Here is a 22,366-nt window from a genome sequence, read left to right on the forward strand (position 1 = left end):
TTTCATAAATCACAAGACTGCAAGAGACGTTCTCTTCATTTGAGGTAAGATCCAGTGGGAATACTGTTCTCTGAATTTTACAATTTTCAGCTTTTTTTCTCAAAAAACCCCCCTCTCACCCCAAAACCAATGCCCCAACACACAAGAACACTGCAGGAAAAGCTATGAAAGCATTTTCTGAGGCTCCTGCCATTTTAAGCCACATTCACTGTTTGTCTTACTCCAAACATAAAAACCCAAACACCCTCCAAGCAGATATCTGTAGGCACTGATTTCAGTGGGAATCATTGCTTCTAGTTTGACGTAAATCCATCTATTAGCACATTTCAGTTCCTGATTGGGAGGCAAAGAAACAAGCAGTCACCTCAAGACTAGGCAGTGTATATGAACTGAACGGTGTATGAAAGTTACACTGAGATGTGGCTCCAGAGCTATGTGGACCTTCTCCACAAAGGCTGGAGATGCTGAGAGCTGGGCACAGCAGCAAGGAGCCCATTCTCACTGCTTGATCATGGCTCTGATCTCTGTTACCTGTGGAGGGCAGACATCAGCTGGCTACAAGGATTGGAAGCATTTGTGCCAAAATGCAACTATTTTTACTGCAAACCTTAAAAACAAGCCTGTTCCAGAGCTGAATTTTCACAGAACAAACAAGTATAGTCTTTTCAGTCACACACAGAGGCACATTTCTCAGGTCCTGTCTCACACTCGTGATGTGGGTTGCGTTCACCTAAGTGCTGTTTACACACCTTCAATGAGAGATCACAACACCATGCTCAATATTTAGATGTTGCTCTTAAAATGCTCACTGAAGTGTGTAATGAACAAAGAAACAGAATCATGGTGTGGCAGTGGGAGGCTTTCTTGGGATAGTCAGGATATTGGTAGGCACTGCTGACCTCTTCCTTCCTATGGGATGCAATCTGCTATATCCAATAGAGGTTCCATTTAAAAAGGGTTTTATTGTCAAGAAAGGTATCTTTTCTGAACACTGATGAAAACAATGTTATCTAAAGAAGACACCCAGAAATGCATGACAACATGAAATAAGACTATGAGACATGAGCCACAGAAAAGTGGATATCCCCTATTTTTTTTAATTGGCTTGTGATTCCCAAATGGAAATCCTTTGAGAGCAGGTATTTGGATCAGTTTATGTAATTGGCAAGTGAGCATGGGGACAGATTATGAAAGGATGGTCAAATAATTTGTGCTCTGCTGAGTTTACACAGTGGAATGAGTCTGAACTAAAGACAGACTTGAGAATTAACATGAATCCCAGAGCTCCGTGCATACCGAAATAATTAGTGTCAGCTCAGCAAGGCAATACCAGCCTTTTTAGTCTGTATGAAATACTTGCTGGCAGGTGACTAGACAGTGACTAGCTTGCTTGTCACTCTTGATGATGTTTTCCTATATTAGAATAAATCATCAACATGACTCTGAATTTGATATGTAGAATTTCAAAGCATCTTGCAACAACAATTTTTTTTTCCTTTTTTAAACAACAGTTCTCTTTTATCTTCATTTGTTGACAATGCATTCTCATGACCTTAATTTCTCTGGTGTTGTTTAAATATGTTGTACATGTTTTCTGCTGTTTAAAAGCTGTGAGACAAATGCAGTAACAAAGTCTGGTGAGTATAAATGCCAGAACTATTCAGATCTCTGACTGAAACATCCAAGAACATATCTGGAATAACAGCATCGTCTAACTGTGAGCCCCAGAACATTCTCCTGTGTTTTTGAGTTTACAAGAATCTAAAGTTCAGCTCAAAAGCAGAGAGTGACACCAAATTCAATTAATTCTAAAATACAGCTTCCAATTCTGGTTTTGCTGAATAACAGTTTTTACTGAGATTACAACTGCTCCTTCTCTCATGGCCTCACTGGCCATATGCTTTCCGGAATCTCAGAAACATTTTTGAAAGATAAAGTATTCCTCTATCTTTTGTAGTGCCACCAGAACACAAACTGTCCATAGTCCTTCAAAAATTCCACTCAAGCACCTCTAGTGCTGCTGCTTTAGGGTGGTTTCCCTCCCATTGTTTTTGTGACTCTTTTATGTATGGCACAAGGGTGATGGTGTGCAGCACAAGGGAAGGCAATGCATGAAACACGTGCCCAGTGGAAAGTGAAATCCACTCTCCATTCCAAAAATTACACAGTGACATTTATTACTTGTTACAACAGGATCAAACTCCAAACTTTTCTACTTCTTTTGGAGATCTCTTTCTCTAGTGCTAGCACAATATCTGTTTCTTTTTAACTCACTTTCTTTCCCGTGCCTCTGCCTTTCCGTGCTGGGTCCTAAAGTCCTGGTCACAGACGTGGATTGTTGCTCTGTCCCCTCTATAATTTGCTGGCAGAGAGAGAGGGGCAAAGCAAGATGTGAGTCTCAAGGTCTTTAGAGCCCCTTCATGGTCGCCAGCAACTGATGCCTTTTCTTGGTCTTAAAATCAAGAGTCAAACACGGTTAGAAGGGGAAAAAGGGATTTTACCTTGGTATTTATTTTAAGGATCTTTAGGTGAACTACATTTAGGTTGAATGCACTGAAATGCACACTACAATGCACACCCCTAAAAGATCTGGTATAACATTACAGGTCTTACTAATTAGCATATCCACCAAAAATTCTCCAGTGAGAGGCTTGAGTGAGCCCCCCTCCCCAAGGAACCTTCCCCTGGATGGTTCTATCTTAGTTTACAGAATGTGTTCTGGAGAGGACCTTGGGGTCTGGGGCACACTAACCTCTACCTACGAAGCTTCTAAAATGTTGAGTCTCTCAGCTTGACAAAGAAGTCCAAGAACGTAGGCAAAAAGCACTAAGAACACAGAAGTTGTAAAAAGGTATAACAGTGGTATAAAAGAAAAGGCAAAAAAATCTTCATGGCATTACAAACACAGAACATGTGAGCACAGTCTTTGGTAATACAAAGATAACTAAAGGAGGACATAAAATAGTCAGATAATTCAGTAATTATGCCTGTCTATCACTTTAGGACACTGATAAGCTAGAGAAAAACAGCTGAGCCAAAACAGATGAAAACCTTCAAGATCAAGGTGAAAAAGTAATTACAGTGTGAGATGAAGAAAAACAATGGGAGAAGAGCCCATGCTGGCATGTAAACTTGTTAGGAGAGTTTGGATTCAGCAGGATCTAATGCCTTAGTATTTGTATTGGGGCCGAATCTTCCAGAGCTTGCTCATGAAGCTGAGCAGTCCTGTGCTGGCTGCAATATTTAAAGCCCGAATTCTGCAAGCCTGGGATTGACACTTGGCTCTGAGTTATCCCATGTCTCTTCCAGTGGGCTTCTGGCCCATAACTGTGACACACATGGACAACACCAATGCTGGCAAATCATAACGCAGCCATTGCATCTTCTGCTGATAAATGCTTCTTTGGAATGTGCAACTCTAATATTTGTTATGAGCAGTTGTAGGGCAGGGGAAGAGCCTCTTGGAGACCATCCTCCCTGAGTTTGATAAGGCAGTCATGCTGAAGAACTGAGGATTCACTGCAGCACAGTGTGGCAGAATCTGCCCTGCAATTCCCCTTGCTACTTTTTTGGTTTGGGCTTTTTTTGGCTATTAGCTGAAATCAATTAAAAACATACTGAAGTCAATCAGAAACCTTTCACTGAGATGGCAGATCAAGCTCTCAGAAAGCAATGGGAGGTTGGAGGAGGTGCAGCCTCACCTCTAAGTATTGTGAGAAGAACTTTCTTCTCCCAGGCTGCTTCACAGAAGGTGTAGGGGTGTCTTGGAGTCCATGCCAACAGCTTCAATGGCCTCTTCCAGGAGCCATTTCCAGTCCCTTTTCAGTCTAGAATTGCCTTTAAGGATGGGGAACACAACCTGCTGCATTCGGAAGAGGACACAGAGCTAAACACCAAAGGGACTGTCAGACTTCAAAACCAGATTTAGGACACCTTACTCCAAACTGGTGTGGCTGTAGGGTGCTTCAACTAACTCCACTTACACTGATGTTGAGAGCTCAGGGACATTCCTTGTCTGCACTTGGCACTGAGAATAAAGGATGAGTTGGAAAAGCCATCTAGCGAGTCTATAAGCTCCTATCAGTGTTGGTCTTGGACTCATCAGCCTTTCAGTTGTTGGGAGACTCAGACTAAACCCAACCTCTGCTCGTAAAAGAGGTCAAAAAATAATCCCCTGAAAGAACAGGACACGTGGGATGCCAGCAGCCCCTCCAGCTCTATCCTGCTCGTGACAAGAAGGCTACGAGCCGCTGACTTTTCACTAGTCCACAAATAAAACCAGAGAGTGTGAAGAAACACCAGCTTCCACCTTCCGCTACACTTAGCAGTAGCCAGTCTCGCCAGCTGGCTTGTCTCCCCTCCCAGCCAACCTGCCTTTGATATCCGTCAGCCTCTGGCTACGGAGACATCTGGAAGTTATTATCCAGCAGAGCGTATCACAAACCCATTTACATAATATAGTATCATATTTTGTGTTCCTGCTTAGCTGAGCATTTTGGATCACTCTAGTGTTTGGGTAAATAAGCCACCATTCCCTGTATAGAAATAACAAGTGAGTCTTAGGGTACGTTTGGTGGAGATTAATAATTTCACAGAGTTCAACCCGAAAAACGAAATGCTCCAGATTCAGCCCTAAAATATATTATTCTTGCACTTGTAATAAAAAGTACCTGCAATCGAAGTAGAGGAAATAATGCCTCTATTTCCCAGGTATCAAAATTATTTATGATTTAACCTGTTTTATTTATATGCCAGTCTTATTATTTTCATAGGATCTTTAACACTTCACACTACACATTCTTCAGAAAAGAAATAATACTTGGGTTACTTTGTTTCTATGTCACTCGTAGGGTTTAATTGAGGCAACGTGTTTTTAATATATTTTTATCAATACAAGGGGATACAAAGCCACCTTTAGTCCGTTGCTCAAACATATTTCCCTTCATCTCCTATATCAATATACATTTTGAAAACTGGTTCGATTTTCTACCAGGGAAAAAAAAGAATCTATTTAAAAATATTTAATCTGAAGCATTTTTGCTTGTTTCCATGGTAGCTGCGGAAAGGACAGGAGAAAACGATATTTACCAAACAGAAAATAAGACAATGAAAATAGAGCTTAGTTCTTTAACAAAGGGAACATGAGAGCGCTGCAGAATAAACATTTGCATGAGTTCTGTTCGAAGGAAACAACATTTTGCTGACATCAGGGATGGCAGTGGAGGACGAATGAACCCTTTTTTCCCAAAATGCACCATTTCTCCAGTTTTTGATCTTTCAGTATAGAAAGATATTCCATTTTGTGTTCTCATACAGTAGAATGAAAGGGTTGCAGAACAAACAGCAAATTTATTTATTTTACGGTAATTGATTCCTTTTTTATTTAGGTCACTGCTGAATTCGCTGAAGTTGGAGACAGGAAAAAAGTAGTTTTAAAAAGATCAGACTTTTTATTTTAGACTTTAATTTATTATAGTTGTGCTATGTGAAGCTATTATTTAGGAAGTGCACAGGTAAGGAATCCATAATCTGTTTTTCTCCTTATCCACCCTCTAGAACTCTGTGATGACTGTGTGTATTAGCTTTATTTACTAATAGTTGTAAGCTGTGGTAAATTTAATCAAAGATAGCTTCATGTCACATCCCATTACCATCATGGCATAAATTGCCATTCATGAATGATTTGTGTCAAAGAGCTCTGAAAACTATTGTTTTAGCAGCAAGATGTTCCAACATGCACAGCTCTTCAGCAGGGGCATTAAATTAATGTGTTTGCAGAGAAGCCACTAATTGACAATGAGATGGGATTTTGGCAGTACACTTCCACTTTAAAGATAATGAACAGCGTTCAGACACAGAGAAGAACCCCCTCTGCTCCTAAAACTATACAAGTAATTTCTGGTATAAACAAGAATAGAGGGAACCAATCCTGACAGGATATTTCCAGGACCCAAGCAAGCTGTTTGATCATCACGACTTCCAAAAGCAAACAGTGCAATTGCAGCGTTTGTGACCTTTATCAAATCTGGCTACGTACAGTCAAGAATGTTATGTTTGGTTAGGAACTCATTAAACAAAATTACCTCTCTATTTATAGAAACCATACAAGTACAGTATAAAACATTTTAATTAAATCAGCTAGTTAAGCAAAAATTCATTACTTTTTTGTTTTTATCAGCTAGCAGTGGGGCTGCATAGAGTAGTTCACATTAGAGTCAATTAGTAAGAAAAATTGTCAGATTTGGCAAGTGCATGAGCTTCCAGAACACATCAGCTGACAGAGAAGAAAAAGTCTGACTAAAAGCTAACCAAGTTACTGCCCTCAGAGGAGGAGAATGAGCCACGTAACACACACAAATGCATCAGCCATGCCAAAACCTCTTGTTCCCAAGGAGTCAGTGTCAAAGCTCTACATGCCGTGTTCCTTGAGAGCTGAAAAATGAGGCATGCATGCAAATTTAAGGTTGTTAGGTATCTGGCTGGCTTTGCAGGCTTTGGAAAATTTTACCCGATAGAAGTAATAAAATGTGATCAGCGTGACCGAGGAATCAAAATGTTCCTTGGTTTTGCAGGGCTGCAAAGCAAGAAAAAAGCTGAAGAAGAGTAGCAGGTAAAACCAGGGAATTTTTAAATAGGGAGAACACGACACAGTGGCTTGTGAGTCAGGCAGGAGAAGATCCTTTCTTTGCAAAAGGTGCAGCAGGGCCCTTTGTGGGTAACTGTAATTAAATGCTGAGTTAAGTCTGGACTCCAGTGAAAAGAGATGCATCAGCTCTGGGCATAACCTATGTGGTTACCACAGAAGGCTCTTGTTTAAAAAACCCAACAAATACATGTTATTCTCTATTATCAGAAAACCTAACAAGGTTGGTGAGGGTCCCATGGACACAGGCTGCAGCCAATGCCCCTGGGGCCAGAACGGGGCTTTTCGGGTGCCTGCTGACCAGGCTGGGACAGGAAGTGCTGATTTTCCAGCAGAATTTAACTGAAATTCAGAAATCTCCTGAACTCACCCACACCTTCTGTTGGGTAAGTTATCACCAATTTAAGCTGAAATGTAGCCCAGTCACCAGAGCACTTCAATAGGCTTCGCTTTTGTGCTGCAGTCAGGATGGGCACGGGCAGCACGCTCACTTCGTTACTGAGCAGACACAAAATGCCCACGGGATCTCTAAGGGATGGGAGTTTCGGCTGGGAAGAAGAGGCAGAGCTGTGCTCAGACTTATTCTGTGGTACCACACGGATGATTAGAGGCAGCTCCTGGCCAGTGCACTGCTGGCAGGGTTTTAAATGATCTTCCTCTTCCATTCTCTGGAAGAATCACGTATCAAAGCAGGTACATTAGAAATCCATCTGCCTTTGGTGGAATCTTTCATGGCTCCCACAGGTTTCCAGCACCTGTGATACTCTCCTTGTCACTGTCAGGCTTTGAATATTGCAAGAGCCTTCAATGGACAGAAGAAGATGACATCATCCACAAAGCACAGCTCTTGATGTACTTTTCCTCCTCAGTTTAAGGCTTGAACATCTTATCCCAACTAGAAAAGTTCTGATGAGGTTGTTTCCTTGCAAAGCTCCCCACATCAACTTGACCTTTTCACACTCCCTTTGTAAGATCTAATCTCACAGTACTTCTCAGGTAGGATTGTTTAAGAAACATCTAAATTACTGTTGTACTCTACCTTCTAGTGTTTACAAAGAGACACTTCTATCTTCCAGTTAATGTCATTCTCATAATTTGGAGAAGCCATACACAATGGCTTCAGAACGACAAGTACTTCTCAAGAGCAGGGCTATTAAATCACAAAATACTCATACTTGTTACCTGTAGGTTGGGAATAAAGGTGGTAGATCTTGCCACATACTATACAGTGAAAACCACTATTGCAGCTTGGAATTACCTCTCTCATTCTGCACCTCATCTTGAGAAAAATGTAGGAAATATCTGGGCTAGCAAGCTGAGTTCTTCCCCCCCCAATAAAACTTCTAACAAATAATTGAAGACATGGTTCCAAACCACATTTCTTTTGCTTCTAAAACTCAGACTACTATAAGTGCTCTTCATCACAGAAGGAACCAGGAGCAAGTCTACCCCTTAAAAAGCCTGTGAAAAATTTTAATCCCATTTTATTTTTCTAAAGCATGAGGTTCAAAAGATACATGAATTAAAATAATCATAATGAATTAAATGTAACAATACTCCTCCTCTTCATAATGTTTGCAAGTAAAAAGATCACAAGAGATTTAAAAGATCACAGGCGCTGCTGCTACTTTAGCACAAAGCAAAGTAATTCAGTCTGGTACTTCTCCTCAGTGCTAGCGTGAGAATTTGCCCTTTCAAGTTATCCTTTGGTTATTTCAAGAGGCTCTTGAGAAAAGACTGTTCTTCTTTTTTTTTTTCTCCAATTCCAGAGTGCACCTAAGAAATGCTCAAATTTGACCATGAGGACACATTTAATTTATCTCGATTTGCAAGATGAAACTTAAGCCTGAGTTTAAATGCTTTGCTGGGTGGGGACAGTGTTTGAGATCCCACTCTTTGCCAGGCCTTCAGGCCACCCTGCCCTGCTGGACACCCATCCCTGGCTCCTCTCTTCCAGCTGGACATGCCACAGGGTCACTACCTCATCCAACAATCCAGGACCTGGCCTCCAGAGGCTGGGAGGAACCAAAACTCTCCTTCACACTGAGCTTGTTTCTACCAATCTGTCTCAGCTTGCTGGGCCAAAGGAAAGATCCTGGACACCCAAAACCTCTAAAAAAAAGTTTATTTTTATGGGCGTGCCTGCATGAAGTAATTTTTGTCTGTACTCAAACTCATGTTTACAAGCAGCTGTCAGCAGATTATCACACCGGTGAAGGTATTGAAGGTATTTTTAGGATATCCAGTCCAAAATACTTTTTTTCAAGTGGCAGTCAGACTTCAGCAGTTACCAACAAAGAACATGAAATGGGAGGTCAAAAGCTTTGATCTGGCAAGGGCAAGGCACACATCACAGGCAGGAGCACGCAGCAGTCCACAGGGTTTGTTTTATCAGAAAAAACTTATTTCTGCGTAGGCAGTTCAATCCTTAGGACTTCTTTATGTTTGAAGGAAGACAGATCTGGAGTGAATTTCACTTACAGATGGTCTTTCGAGCATGGCTTTGAGCCTGACCCTTGGTATGATGCTGACTGCTTAAGAGCTAAATGCGGCAAGTGCAGTGCTTGGAAACTTCCCGTAGTGGGCTGATTTTCCAAGGCAATGAGCACCTGTGTGTCATAGCTTATCTTGGCTTCAGCACAAGGCAATGGGATTCAGCACACCTGAAAATCAGGCCAGGGAAGTTCACGTGTTTTCACAAACACCACTCTCGCCTCGCAACGATTACATGTGAGATGTTCAAATTCATGTAAGTATGAGGTCAGGCAAGTTCAGCAGATGCATCTTCATTATACTTGCACAATTATCATGAGCAGTCTCACTGGTAACAATTATATGATACTAATTTATTAGTCATCCTCTTTCTCATCTTTTCCACTGATCTGATTTGTTAAAACCCCAAACAGCATCTCACAAGTTATCTGAAGGAAACGGGAATCTCTGTATGTACCCTCCCTGACAGATAAATCCAGGTCTTGCTTCACTGATGAGATACAGAAATAAAAATCATTCCAGCTGCCATTTTGCTGGATTTAGTTACTGCCTTGGATTCCCCACAGAGGTAGTGAAAGAGAACAGTGTCAGTCTAATGACTCAGTACTTAAAATATGCATCAGTATTGTCAGAAAAAGGCAGGATGACAACTAAAACCTCCTTTTTTCAGGCCTTCTCTAGGGATAAAACAGTTTGATGGGGCAAACTCCCATCACTCTGATACCATAGATAACATCTCAATGCAGGAAAAAGAAGGAAGAAAGGAAGGGAACACATTTTTTCTTGTTTCCTCCAGGTGCACCCGCTCCAGAGCATCAGGGAGACCGGAGTCATTGGAAGCACAGCTCCCACTGAAACTCTGATTTTCTTCCCTCAAGGGAAGGCTCCCCAGCCTCGTGCAGAGCATCTTGGCTGCACAATAACCCAGGTCATGAATGAGAGCAGTGCTGAATAAGCCTTTCCTTGCCCAGAGACCTTTGTGCTTGTGATCAGCAGTACTTGGAATTTAAAACCTCAGCCAGGTAAAATACCACAGATGATTATTTAAAGGCTTTAAATAAAAGAAACCCTCTGTCTGTAAGAATCAGCTTTTCACATTCACATTGTATGGCTGTGGACTCATAGCTGGGTTATGAAAGCAGCCCAAAATAAGATGAGACATAATAAAACGCAAGCTGGTCTTAAGAAAGAATTGATTTCTGACAGCAGTTCTCAATGTTTTAAACACTAGCTGCAGACCTCATATACTTCCAAGTTTAACTGCACAATTCCCAATGATTTAACATTACAAAAATTTACATATTTCCATGCTCAGAATTTGAAAAGCTCAAACAACGAGAAACTTCGGTTGACATAAACATGATTCAAAGAAAACAGTATTTTGTTTTTCTAAACTAAGTCACTGGCAGCAGATGACTGACATCCTACATGTGCTGAATGTATCCTGTACCTCTAAGCTCTTCTGCTGTGAAATCCTCTCTATGCTGTATTTCTATGATCTGGATTTTAACTTTTGAGGTGAGAACTACAGAAAAATAGATGGCTAAATAAATACACAAGAAAATCTGCCAGATGTGCCTTAGACACATGAAAGGACTGCAAATTAAAGAAAACAATCAATATAAATGAGAGGGTCAGAACTTCAGATGGGATGAGCCAACACAGGGAGTGGAGGAAGTAGATTTTCAAGGAATCATGAGGAGGAGCTTGGACTGATGGACACAGAGGGCAGGGGTGGGGTGAGAAGGACAAATGACACAAATTTCTACTTGTGCACATGGAAGGACTCGAGTTTCTGTGACTAAAAAACGGGACACTCTGAAGACGGCAGTCCTCAGCAATGTCACTGTTCACAAACAGAATCTTCATTTTTAGACTTTTGGTTGAATCAATATCCAATTTTTCAAAATAACAGCATGCACTCTTTGAAAAGAAGACTACACAGCTAATTCCAGATGAGTAAAGCCTGGCTTTACTTTCTTTTCTTCTGGAGCATTATCCCACTCAAGTTCATCTTTCGCAAATGCTGACACAAGCCACAAAGACTTTATATTATTTCATAAACCAGCATTTTTTATCTTTTCTTTTTGCTTTTTGCTTTTCTTCTCTCTTTTCTCTTTTCTTTTCTCTTTTCTTTTCTCTTTTCTTTTCTCTTTTCTCTTTTCTTCTTCCCGAACTTCACCCATAGCCCACACTGATACTTTCAATTGGAAGAACAGGCAGCCAGACAAGAACAGTAGAATAAACTTTATCTTAAGTATTTATTGTTATGCTGGAATATCACTCAGTTTCCTCTGGGGTAATTCAGCACTCTTGTGGGAAATATGTGACCTCATTTGCATTTTCTAATTGAATTGCTATCAGGTTCCCTGCAAGACTGAACAAAAAAGTTCCTTGAGTTACTAACATCTCTTGTATTAACGAGAAAAAAAAGTTTACATTCAGATGTTTGCTGGGGAGGAGGGGAAATGTATGCTTCATGTATCATAAAATCCATTTTTAAAGTATTTGCCTTCTTTTCTATCATTTCATCCTACTAGCATGACACTTTAACACAGTAGTGAACTCTTTCATTACAGTGGTTTTCACTGAAAACTGGCAGGTTTGCCCAGGTTATTCAGTCATCTAAAGCAATCAGCACATTTATAAGGCTGACACTGTGAAAGAGGGGAAATTGTCACTGTATTGGGTCCCTCCCCATTAAAATGTCAGGTTGCATCAAGAGCAAGGCTCAGCTGGGGAATCTGGGGCACAGGAATGGACACCAAACCTGATTTTGCAGTGAAAGCACACAAGGGGAGGACTGTCCCAACAAGAAATATCTGCTGCCTTGGAAGCCCTTGGCCACCACTCAAGTGCTCTCAGCCTGTTCCACAGTTTTTCCGTCTTACATATCCTGACAAGAAAGGATCACAGACACAAAGGATCATTTATTGATGGATTAATCCTCTGTGTTCTCCTGGAAAGCAGTCCACTGCCCCCACTGTGCAGGCAGGCTCACTCCTGGACCCCCAAAACCTCAGCCAGTATCCCAAAAACATCAGTATCTCCTATAACATTTATTCTGTATTATAACCTCCACAATAAACCAAATATAAACCAAATATCTAATAATGGCCATTCCAGGAGGGCTGGTTTTGATGCAGCTTTAAGCCCTGGATATTCATGAACTAAATTCTGATTATCCTTTCAGAGGGGGTTCTGAGGGGCACCAAGTCCCCCATCACGAGGGGCTGCCCTCACTGAGGGCCGTTGCTCATGGAGAGGAGGAGGAACATGGCAAAAGGACTTTTTTTGTGCTGTAGGTGCCAACAGTGATCAGCAGGTGCAGTAACTGAATTTCCTGCCAATTATTTATAATGTCTGGGAACTGTTCAGCATTTTTGCAAAATCAGTCACAAATTTACAAAGTAAAATGGAAATGAATGGATGCACTAGAAGAAAACTGGTCTCTCTCTCAGGTCACCTCCTTTCTCTCCCATATTTGCCATTTCTATATCCCGAATATAACAAAACAGTCTGAAATGTCTTTAAATATATATATATAGTCTGCTTGAGTCATATTATACTACACTAAACCAAATGTGAAATCTGCTTCTAGTAAAAGCCATAAAACATATAAGGGTCATGGCCTGAAACATATTGAACTGGTTATTGTAAGGTTTGGGGTTCTTTTTTCAGGACAAACACTATTATTTTTTAAAATAATCTCATAATCATATTTATTTCTTTAGTAAACAAAGGATTATTCTGCTTGCAAAAACCACAGGCATTTAAATAAAACACAAGTCGGATGCCTGCTACAGGGACGCACAATAACACTGCTTATGACCTTGTCATTAGTCTTGTTTTCCGTATTTTTCCAGCCTCAAACTACACTCTAATAAGGCTTTTAGAAAGGAGGGATATGAATTTTAAGAAGCTTAGCTCTCTGTTTCCAACCAGAGTTCAGATTACATTAACATTAGATGAATTTCCAACCAAATATTCTACTGAAACAGAAATGTGTGCTTATTCAGGTTTTTTTTTTCTGCTACATTGAGAAGAAATTTAAAGCAGTATATAAGACATCTTACTTTGTTCCTTCAATATTTAATTACTTTTAGAAGGAAGCAATATTTCTTTGGTTAGAAATGGCAAATAGAGTTGACATAACACACAGGGCTTAATTACATCTTGCACAAGCCCAAGCCTTGCTGAAGAGCAGCAGAAGTGTATTTATATGACTCTAAGCCCTGCAAAACCTTAGGGGTCAGTCCACTGGGCAAGTGAGAGATTTAAGTCTGTCCAAGTCCTTTCCTTTTTCTCTCACACGTGGCAAAAATTCTCCCAAACGGCACAGAGTCACATGGTGGAATTCTAAAAATTTGACACAGAAAGTCTCTCCTCCTTCCTCCATCCTGCCCTGCACTCTCTGTCCAAGCACTGCAGAACTGAGGAAAGGAGAGGCCAGTCTTGCTGTCTGGACCATTACTGCCCTGCATTAATCCAAGTTACAGGTACATCCAAGAGACCCCACCTGTCCCTGAAGAAGCCATGGCTGCTCCCAGGACTCATACCTTCATCCTTACTCTGCAGGTCTTCAAGATCCAGCAATAAATCAAGGTCTTGAACCAATTCCCTGCCGAATCCTGCCCAAATGTCACCACCCAACCAGCCCAGCATTGTGTTGTTTGAGTCAGCACCAGATGAGATACCTGCATTTACTCCGTGTAGTAAACGATCTTCAGCCCAGACTAACACTGAAAATGGAAAGGTGAACTGCTGCTGCCAAAAATTATACGGACGAGGCAGGAAAGTGCCAGCTACACCAGGGGCAGACCAGAAGAAATGTGTTTCATGGGGCAGCCCCCAGTTCCAGTGGCTCTGTGCAGCCCACCACCACGCTTCACTGAAGGAACACTGCACTCAGGCTGCCACACAGGGACAGAGCCCTCCTGCTTTTCAGCTGTGCGTATGGAACTAAAGCAGAAAGAAACCATCTGTACCCTTCTGACTGAAACGCTGGCTCTGGCTTCTCTCTGTCGGGGTGGGCGAGGGGAGATGCTGGCACTGAGCAGAGGGGACGTTTGGCACCGCAGTGCCACGTTGTGCTTCGCTGCCTGCATCGCGCACGAGCACGTGTCCCTTATCAGGCAGCAGCAATGCTCCCTGTCCTTGCAAGGGAAGGAACAAGCTCAAATCTCCCCTCTGGAAGCTGCGGGGCCATGCAGATTGCTCGCAAGAGTAACTGTGAAAACCAGAGAGATGAGCAGCAGGGCAGAGCTGCCAGTGCATGACTCCAGGACTGTGCTGTCACAAAAGGAATCTGAACTTACAGCCATCTACAAGATGGTTGACTTTGAGTCTGCACCCTTCATCTGCTGGTTTTACTAGGAGTCAAGAGAGATTATCAGCAGTGAAGTGCAAACATGATGCACATGACCTGCAGTGTATAACAGACAAGTGGTCGCTTTAAAAATACAGAAGTATGAACTTAGAGAACACTTCCTTTACTGGTGACCCTAAAGCATTTCTGTCAGAGAGGTTCAAGGATCATTTGCAAGGAATTTGATGCTGCTCATGGTATTTCCTACTTGGACACTTCCTTATGAAGCACAGAGCAGGCAACATGAACACTCCGACGCCGCGTGAACCTTCCGATGGTTTGGGGCAAAGGAAGAACAAAGTAGGAAAAAGAGCTTTGAAAAACTCTTACCTTGTGTCCATTGTGTTGGGACTTCTCTGCCACCAGAAACCTGACCATGGCCTCCCATCTGCCCAGGGTCTGGGGGTCCCAGGCGGTCACCATCAGGATCAGCTGCTTGGAGGGCACCTGCAGGTGGTGGGCAGCGTACAGGGTCCCGTCCGCCCTCACCTTGAAGTCCAGGCTGTTGGTTTCATACCGCACACCCTTGTTACCGGCACAGTTATTAAATTTTACTAGAACAGAGAGGAAGAGATGGGAGAAATGTGTGAGATTGGCCTGATAAGGAAAGCAATCAAATACAAGTTTCAGACATTTAATTTTCACTGATGTCTTCTATATCTCTAATAACCATCAAGGAAATGATTTAACTGTTTCTTCGACCTTTCAGGAGTGCTCTTGTGCTTTATCTCTGTTCCCCAGGGAAGAAGTTGTAAGCCATTTTTAAAGTATTTGATACAGTTTCATTAGATCTCAAACACAGCTGTTCCCCATTTCTACAAGTGGATTTCTCCCTTGTCGCCATTATCTTTTAAATTCAACTGGAGTCTATTACCCACGCTGTGGGTATTTTTTTTCAGGAAATGTTCTCCATTTCCCTAACCCTTCAATAACCTACTTACCACATAGCCTATTTGCACATTCTTAACTGAAATTCAAAAGCCCATAACAATTCCATTATCAGAAATATAGAAAAAACAACAAAAAAATTAAACGCAGAAATAAAAGTTTAAATCATTCTGGAGCACACATGTGCTGCTGGAACTGGACCCCCCATCCTGAGCTGCATTCCCACCCTGGCCAATCCCTCACATGTTACAGCTACTGCAAAAAAGGAACTGTTAAACTGTGTGTCATAAACCATAACATGTCATTTGAAAGCCTACTTTGTCAGACCAAAGCTCCCCACTTGCTGATATTTTTATTTTCGCCTTTTTTTTTTGGTCAAAGTCTTTCACAGTCTAGTTTGAAAACTATTTTTATTGGCATTATGATACATGTCACATACATTAGACCCAGAAAAAACCAACCCTATTATATGACAGAATTGACAAATCTGATAGAAATTGAACCTGCAGCTAATAACACAGGAAACAAAACACTTTCTGCCATTCGAGTAATCCACGGGGCGGAACACACGTGGTGAAGGAAAACATATTGCACCCGTAAAAACATCTCAAGTGAGTGAGAATGGATGCACAGCCCTCCAGCTCGGATTGTTAGGCGGGTTCTCATGCTGAGATGCTCCAGCCTGCCCCGAAATGAGGAGAACCTTCTTGGCCAGCTCTGGTGGGCTTCAGCAGGAGCTTAATTCCTGCAGAAGAAGGGCTGGGTAAGATGGATCCTACCTAGACTGGCTGTGGTGGGACAAGGGATGCAGGGCACTCCAGGAGGAGCTTCTGGGACAGTTGTACCCCAACAGACCCTTTCCCCTGCACCAACCACAGCTCTGCAGCGCTGCCCTGAGCTGAATCGAGGACGAATTTGGATCTAAATAAAGAAAAAAACAACCATGGCACAGGTGAAAGAAAAAAGCAGCCAGGAAATGGCTCAACCCATCTGGGAGTCAAAGCCCCTGGCCGCATCAAAGTACAGAGAAATAAGGAGCAGACTGTGGCAGAGGAAGGGAAAATCCTTCCCCTCCTTCCCCAGACTGCACCCCACAATAACTGGGGTGCTGTGATCGTGTCACAACTGTGCATCTACAGAGGCTTTCTGTGCTGTGTATTTATTTAGACCACACTGGTATGTTTTTATGTGTGTGGTGGGAAGTGTTACCAAATGCTGCAGCAATTGCTGGGCACAAACAGCGAATGTCACACATTGATTTATAGAAAATAAGATGGATAAAGTTATCTAGCAGATAAAAAAACCTGAAAGCCCTGGATGAGGGTAAGCACACACACGGTTTGGTGGCACCTACAAGAACCGGGACAATCTCTGAGACCTGTGAGGGGAGATACCCCGGACCTCTGGGACCACCCTGCTGGGAGACCACTTTCATCTCTCTGGAATTTCTGCAAATCTCCCCTGCATTCACAGCTACAATAGATACGTGTGAACATACCAAGTGCATCTTCACTTCCAAATGTTATTTATTTTCAGCTCAGCACCCTGGGCACTGTTAGAAACATGGCACATCAGCTGCACCCCTTTGCTGTGTAATAGCCATGCAGAACTCAAGTTCCAACCCTACTCCCCAAGTACCCACATATCATATACTGAGAGACACTTAAAGAAGGGAGAAAGGAGTGATATGATAATGACTGCACATTAAAAAACTCAGAGCTTACTTTGATTTTATTGAGATTAAAAGAAAGCCCTACAGTGTACCAGTAGTCTGAGAGAAAAAAACCCCAAACCCTTTCTATATGTGTAAATAGCGATTTCAGTATTCAAAGTACTTAAACATCTGCTTAAGACCCAGCTCATAGCTCCAAGATGCTGCTCTGGTGTCATATGTCACTGTGTCGACTTTTATGCTCCATTATCTAAAAATGGCTACCTCGTAGACAAAGTCCCTCTGTGACTTGCTAATTACTTCCATTAGTTTAAAACAAACTTAACTAGAGACGGAGAAAATCCTGAGAGAAATTGTCTGATTTCTTTTTTTTTAACAAGCATCGTCTCTGCTCCACATTGCTCCTCTCAGGTAGCACAGGTAGGTGAATGCTCAGCAAGGGATTAGCACAAGCAGCTCCTCTCCTAAGAGCCTTTAGGAACTGCAAGAAAGGCTTCAAGGACACAAAGATTCCTCAGTTTTCAGTCACTCTGCACAGCAGCAATGGGCCCTGCCTCACCTGGGTGGCTCTGCAGGAGATTTCAGCCACACAGGGATGACCCTGCTCAGCTCTGTCAGGCAGAGGAGCTGCTCTGGCTCCAGGCACTGTTCATACACAGCATAGGAAACACACTGGAAATGCAGGAGAGCTGAGCTTCCTTCACAGGGAAGGGCATGGCTTAGTGGTGGGGTTGGCAGTGCTGGGTGAACAGTCAGACCCAATGATCTTGGAGGTGTTTTCTAATCTAAATGAGTCTGTGATCAAAAATCCTAAATTATCCTCTTTGCTGGCCTTTGAAAATAAGACCTTGGGATGTTTACATGACTACTGAGCTGCACTGTTTTATACATATATATCTATATATATACACATATACACAAAGATCCACATAATCTATAAATCTCATTTAGATATATTTATATATAAAATATTTTCCCCAAATATATGTGTATAAGTTTAGGGGAGAAAAAAAATCAAGCTATTGTTCTATGAAAAATAGCATAGATCAAGGAAAGGAAATCTCACCCATATTTTCAAATTCCATCTCTTACACCTACTCTTTGCTCTTGTGGAGGCAGAAATTAAAATTTCATTCAGTGGCAGACAACTTCTGCTTTTTTTTCCCTTTTTCTCCTTTAGAAATCTCCAAGTCTACGTAATTTGCAGTTGATGCAACTCTTGACTTTCAAATAATGCAATAAATAAATAAATAAATAAATAAACAAACATTGGCTGTGTTTACTAGGCTTAGAACTCTCTGTGGACACAAATCAATCTTTCTTTGACCAGTTTGAAGCCTAAAGAACACTGCATGAATATAACATTCAAAAGCTGCAGCATCAGTAATTAGGATTTCAGATAAACAGCAGAGTAACACATCTATCATTTTTACAGGATGGTAAAAAAAACCCCAAGTTTTTAAAAAATACACTGGAAAAATGCTCACTGATGCTTATCGAAAACTTACGCTGAAACCAGCATCTAATGCCTGATGAAAGGAAAACCAAGAAGGCACCCTCATTAACAGGCTTTTAGGTTTAACCCTTTACCCTCATCATTTTTAATTGCTTCTCTATGAAAGGAGGAAGTACAACAATTTGATAAGCTGAAACAGGTACTGAGTGACGGGCAGAGAAGCTGCAGGAGTCTGCAGCAAACTGCTGGGCATCTGAGAAAAAAAAAGGTATTTTACTTCAAAAAAGACACAGGGTGAAAAAAAATTCAACAAGTTTTGCATTGTTCTCTTTTATTATTTAGCTTGTTAGGCTGGCTGGACAGAGTCAAATGATCAAGCCAGGATCTTGAAAGATGTAGGAATACACTGAACTTCTTGCCCCCCAAATGCCTGAGAGAAATACTGAATTTAATAGGACTATAAATGGTATAAACCAAAGAATTCACTTTTAGCCATATCCTTCTGGATTTTCCTTTAACTTCTCCTAGTCCATTAAAAAGTGCCCCCTCTGGCAAGCTGCATAGGGCTGGAAAAGCAGGAGGGATAATACTCGTTTATTAAGATAAACCCCCTGGCAGGACATCATCCCACATTTCAGGACATGGGTCCCTTCAGGACTCTGTTTTTCACCATGGTTTTGAGGATTATCTCTGCAAAAGATGTTTCTTTCATGATGAACTTTAAAGCAGCAAACACACAGCACTACTTGCAGCAGGATCCATCTGCTTTTCAAGCTGTGTCTCTTGACCAGCTCCCTTACACCCCATGCACTGTGATAAATCTAAGCTGCCAAATCCACCCCTCACACCCCTTCTGTGAACATCATTAAGGTGAGGACAGCTTAACTGCAACCTTTGGGAATTTCTGATGTCTGGGTAACCTGCAGAGTCCTCAGCATGCATGGAAATGTCCCTCTTGTGTGATCATGAGCAAATCACTTGTATTCCTGCCCTGGAACTTCTGGCCCAACGCTCCCAAATGTCTGCACTCATCCATCTCCTCTGGCTTTTGCAGGGGGTTCAGTCCTGGCCAGCATTCCCTGCATGTCACCACACCAGAAATTAAAAAATCCCAAACATATCCTGTGTGGAGAGGCTCCTGTTGCCTAAGAACAGGCATGAAACCATTCAGTTAACCACAAAAATGCACAGGCACATTACAGCCTCACAAAGTGATTTCTCCATTAAGTGCTAATGTGAAGCAGAGCGTGCTGTGCCTTGTTGGGAAGCTGCATTTATTTGGCAAAATAAGTATGTAGCATAAAATTTTACATGGCCACGTTTTCGAGGCATCCTCTTTATGTTCGTGCAATACCTCTGCGATTCTGTGAGAAAACTGTTTTATAGCAGTGGGAAGCAACTGCAGTGGAGTGAATTCCCCACAGCCACTCTGGAAACCTAGAGCAAAGCTGGGATCTGAGTCCTGAAATTCAAACAGCCAGGCCACTGCCTCCATCACCCAGATACAAGCGAAGAAGACAGAAAAATCAGAAAGATGGACTTTGAAAAAGCTAACAGAGGCAGATCCTTCTCCCTACAAACTACTGGGCATTTCCAAATTAGTGCAGGGTGAAAAATTTAAGGGATGTCACACAAATTATTGCAATTGTTGCGTGAAATGGAGTCCCATGAGCACATGTAAATACATGATGGAATTATTCTGGGACTGAAATATCTTGTCTAAAAAGGCAAATGCTGAAATGGAGGCAGGAGGATTTTAACAGAATTATAGAGTCATGAAGGCTGGAAAAGACCACTAAGTCCAGTCATTAACCTAACCCTGCCCGGTCCACCCCTAAACCATGCCCCCAAGTGCCACACCTACACGTTATCTGAGCACTTCCAGGGATGGTGATTCCACCACTTAATCCTGTTCTACTGCTTGACGACCCTTTCAATGGAGATATTTTTTCTCATATCCAACCTATCCCTCCCCTGTTGCAACTTGAGGCCATTCCCTCTTGTCCTATCTTGTCCTATTTTTTTTCTCTGTATTAAAAAGATGGATGTGTCCAGGTACCACAGGCATTTTGACCATTCAGAGATGGTGTTTCAGCGTTTTGTGGAAATTAAAACTGACTTGAGCCATCACACTTACACACAGTGCTACATCTAAGCCTGGACTCCTGTTTCTATCCCACTTCCACTTATAGTAAATCCCACACTATCATACAATACACAGCCAGATTTGCTTCCTGCAGTTCATTAAATGCTCAGAGCCCTTCTCCTTCTCTACAAGAAAAACAACACATACATAGGAAAAAATGATGGCTGTAAAACCTGATGAAGACAATGTGTAATTTTCATCCTCTCATTACTAATTTTATAGGTTACATTTTCCACCATGTCCCCATAAAAGATATCAGACTAATAAACTCCTAGTGTCTTTATTTAATATTTATAGCACCATGGGAGAACCAAACTCTACTGGTAAAAGGTAGAAACAGCAATTCAAACAGCTGCTTCAAAGACTAATAAACACATCCCTAGTGATTGAGCTTAAGAGTATACAGTTTAAAAAAATGCTTTGGTACAAAAAACTGTAGGAAATAAATGGAAGGATGTCGGTTGGTATATGAATGTATATAAAAATGTGCATGCTCACACCCTCAGCTGCACAAAGCATTGATTATTCATTAAGTGTTCTTGGAGTAAAAAACAAATATAATGAATGGTTTGGAGAATTAATGAACTATCCCACAGTCTATCATCTGCTGAAAACATTCAGCATGATTTAGCGTGTTCTTAATGTTATTTTCTTGCAATTAATGGAACAGAAATCTGTGGCATTTCTACCCATTTCCCAAATCTCAGGTCAATGTGAAACATTATATCCAATTTTCCAGTGCATTATTTACGATCTCTGAGCTATGACTGCTAATATTTGCCTTACTGAAACAATAGCAAATTATCATAACAATTTACCATATGTAATTATGTTAAACAGAATCTATCTTTATTTATCTTCTTGTAATCTTCAGTTACAGCGAGTCCTCCTATTCAGAATATGCAATAATACAACATTCATGACATTCCCAACCTATTACATGCTTGTTAGAAGTGACTCCATGCCCTACTCCACTGGTGACACCTCGGAATCAGCAAACGAGTAGCAATCTGCCTCCAGCAGAAACTCAGGTAGATTTCAAAAGGGACACAGAAACATTTTATGTTTAAAGGCACATTTTGAATTTGCCCTCTTTAAGTTCCAAAGCTCAACCCCCTCCATGATCCATGTGGGGTTTAGGCACACACCAGTGAATTCCCGACTACCTCATGCTCATCTGCAGCTGTTTTGCTTCCACAAAGCCAGGACCGTAGGTCTTATGGGGAAAATGGCAAGACTTTACTGCGCATAGGTAATTTATTTTAAAAACATAAAATACTTCTGTGGGCTTGATGGGACTACATGGAAAAGTCATCTTTTCATTTCCTGAGCCACCTAAATGCTTTCAGCACCTTTTCCAGCTTTATGTTCACTTTTATCAGCTCTTGCTTGCACAGAATTTCTGTTTCCATGGCCAGAGAAAAAGAAAAGGAACAATACATTTCAACAGACAAATAGGGATCCTTTAAAAAGTCACTCTGTCACGTGTGCAGTCAGCCAGTAGCAATGAGGAGTCATGGGTACATTAAAAAAAAAAAAATCTAAATCCCATTCAAACAAAACAAAAATCTAAATCCCAGACACTGAGTGCCTCCTTCAAATTCCCACCTGTGCCATTTTTCATTTGCTGGAAGCCAATTCAACTAAAATACATGTTTTTAAGGAAGAAAAAAATGAAGAAGTATATTTCACTTTTGGTT

The 22,366-nt window shown here is 41.5% G+C and overlaps 1 protein-coding gene across 2 annotated transcripts in view; it reads right to left on the reverse strand.

Annotated features, from left to right (window-relative positions):
- The window catches only part of CDH4 (cadherin 4), a 424,678-nt gene that overhangs the window by 157,170 nt on the left and 245,142 nt on the right, over positions 1-22,366 (reverse strand). For both annotated transcript variants that reach the window (XM_032126957.1, XM_032126958.1), the window contains exon 3: positions 14,835-15,058. In XM_032126957.1, coding sequence (XP_031982848.1) covers positions 14,835-15,058 — 224 coding nt within the window. The remainder of the gene's footprint in view (positions 1-14,834; positions 15,059-22,366) is intronic.

The sequence above is a fragment of the Corvus moneduloides genome, chromosome 17 (genome assembly GCF_009650955.1).
Source record: "Corvus moneduloides isolate bCorMon1 chromosome 17, bCorMon1.pri, whole genome shotgun sequence".
NCBI classification, from domain to species: domain Eukaryota; kingdom Metazoa; phylum Chordata; class Aves; order Passeriformes; family Corvidae; genus Corvus; species Corvus moneduloides.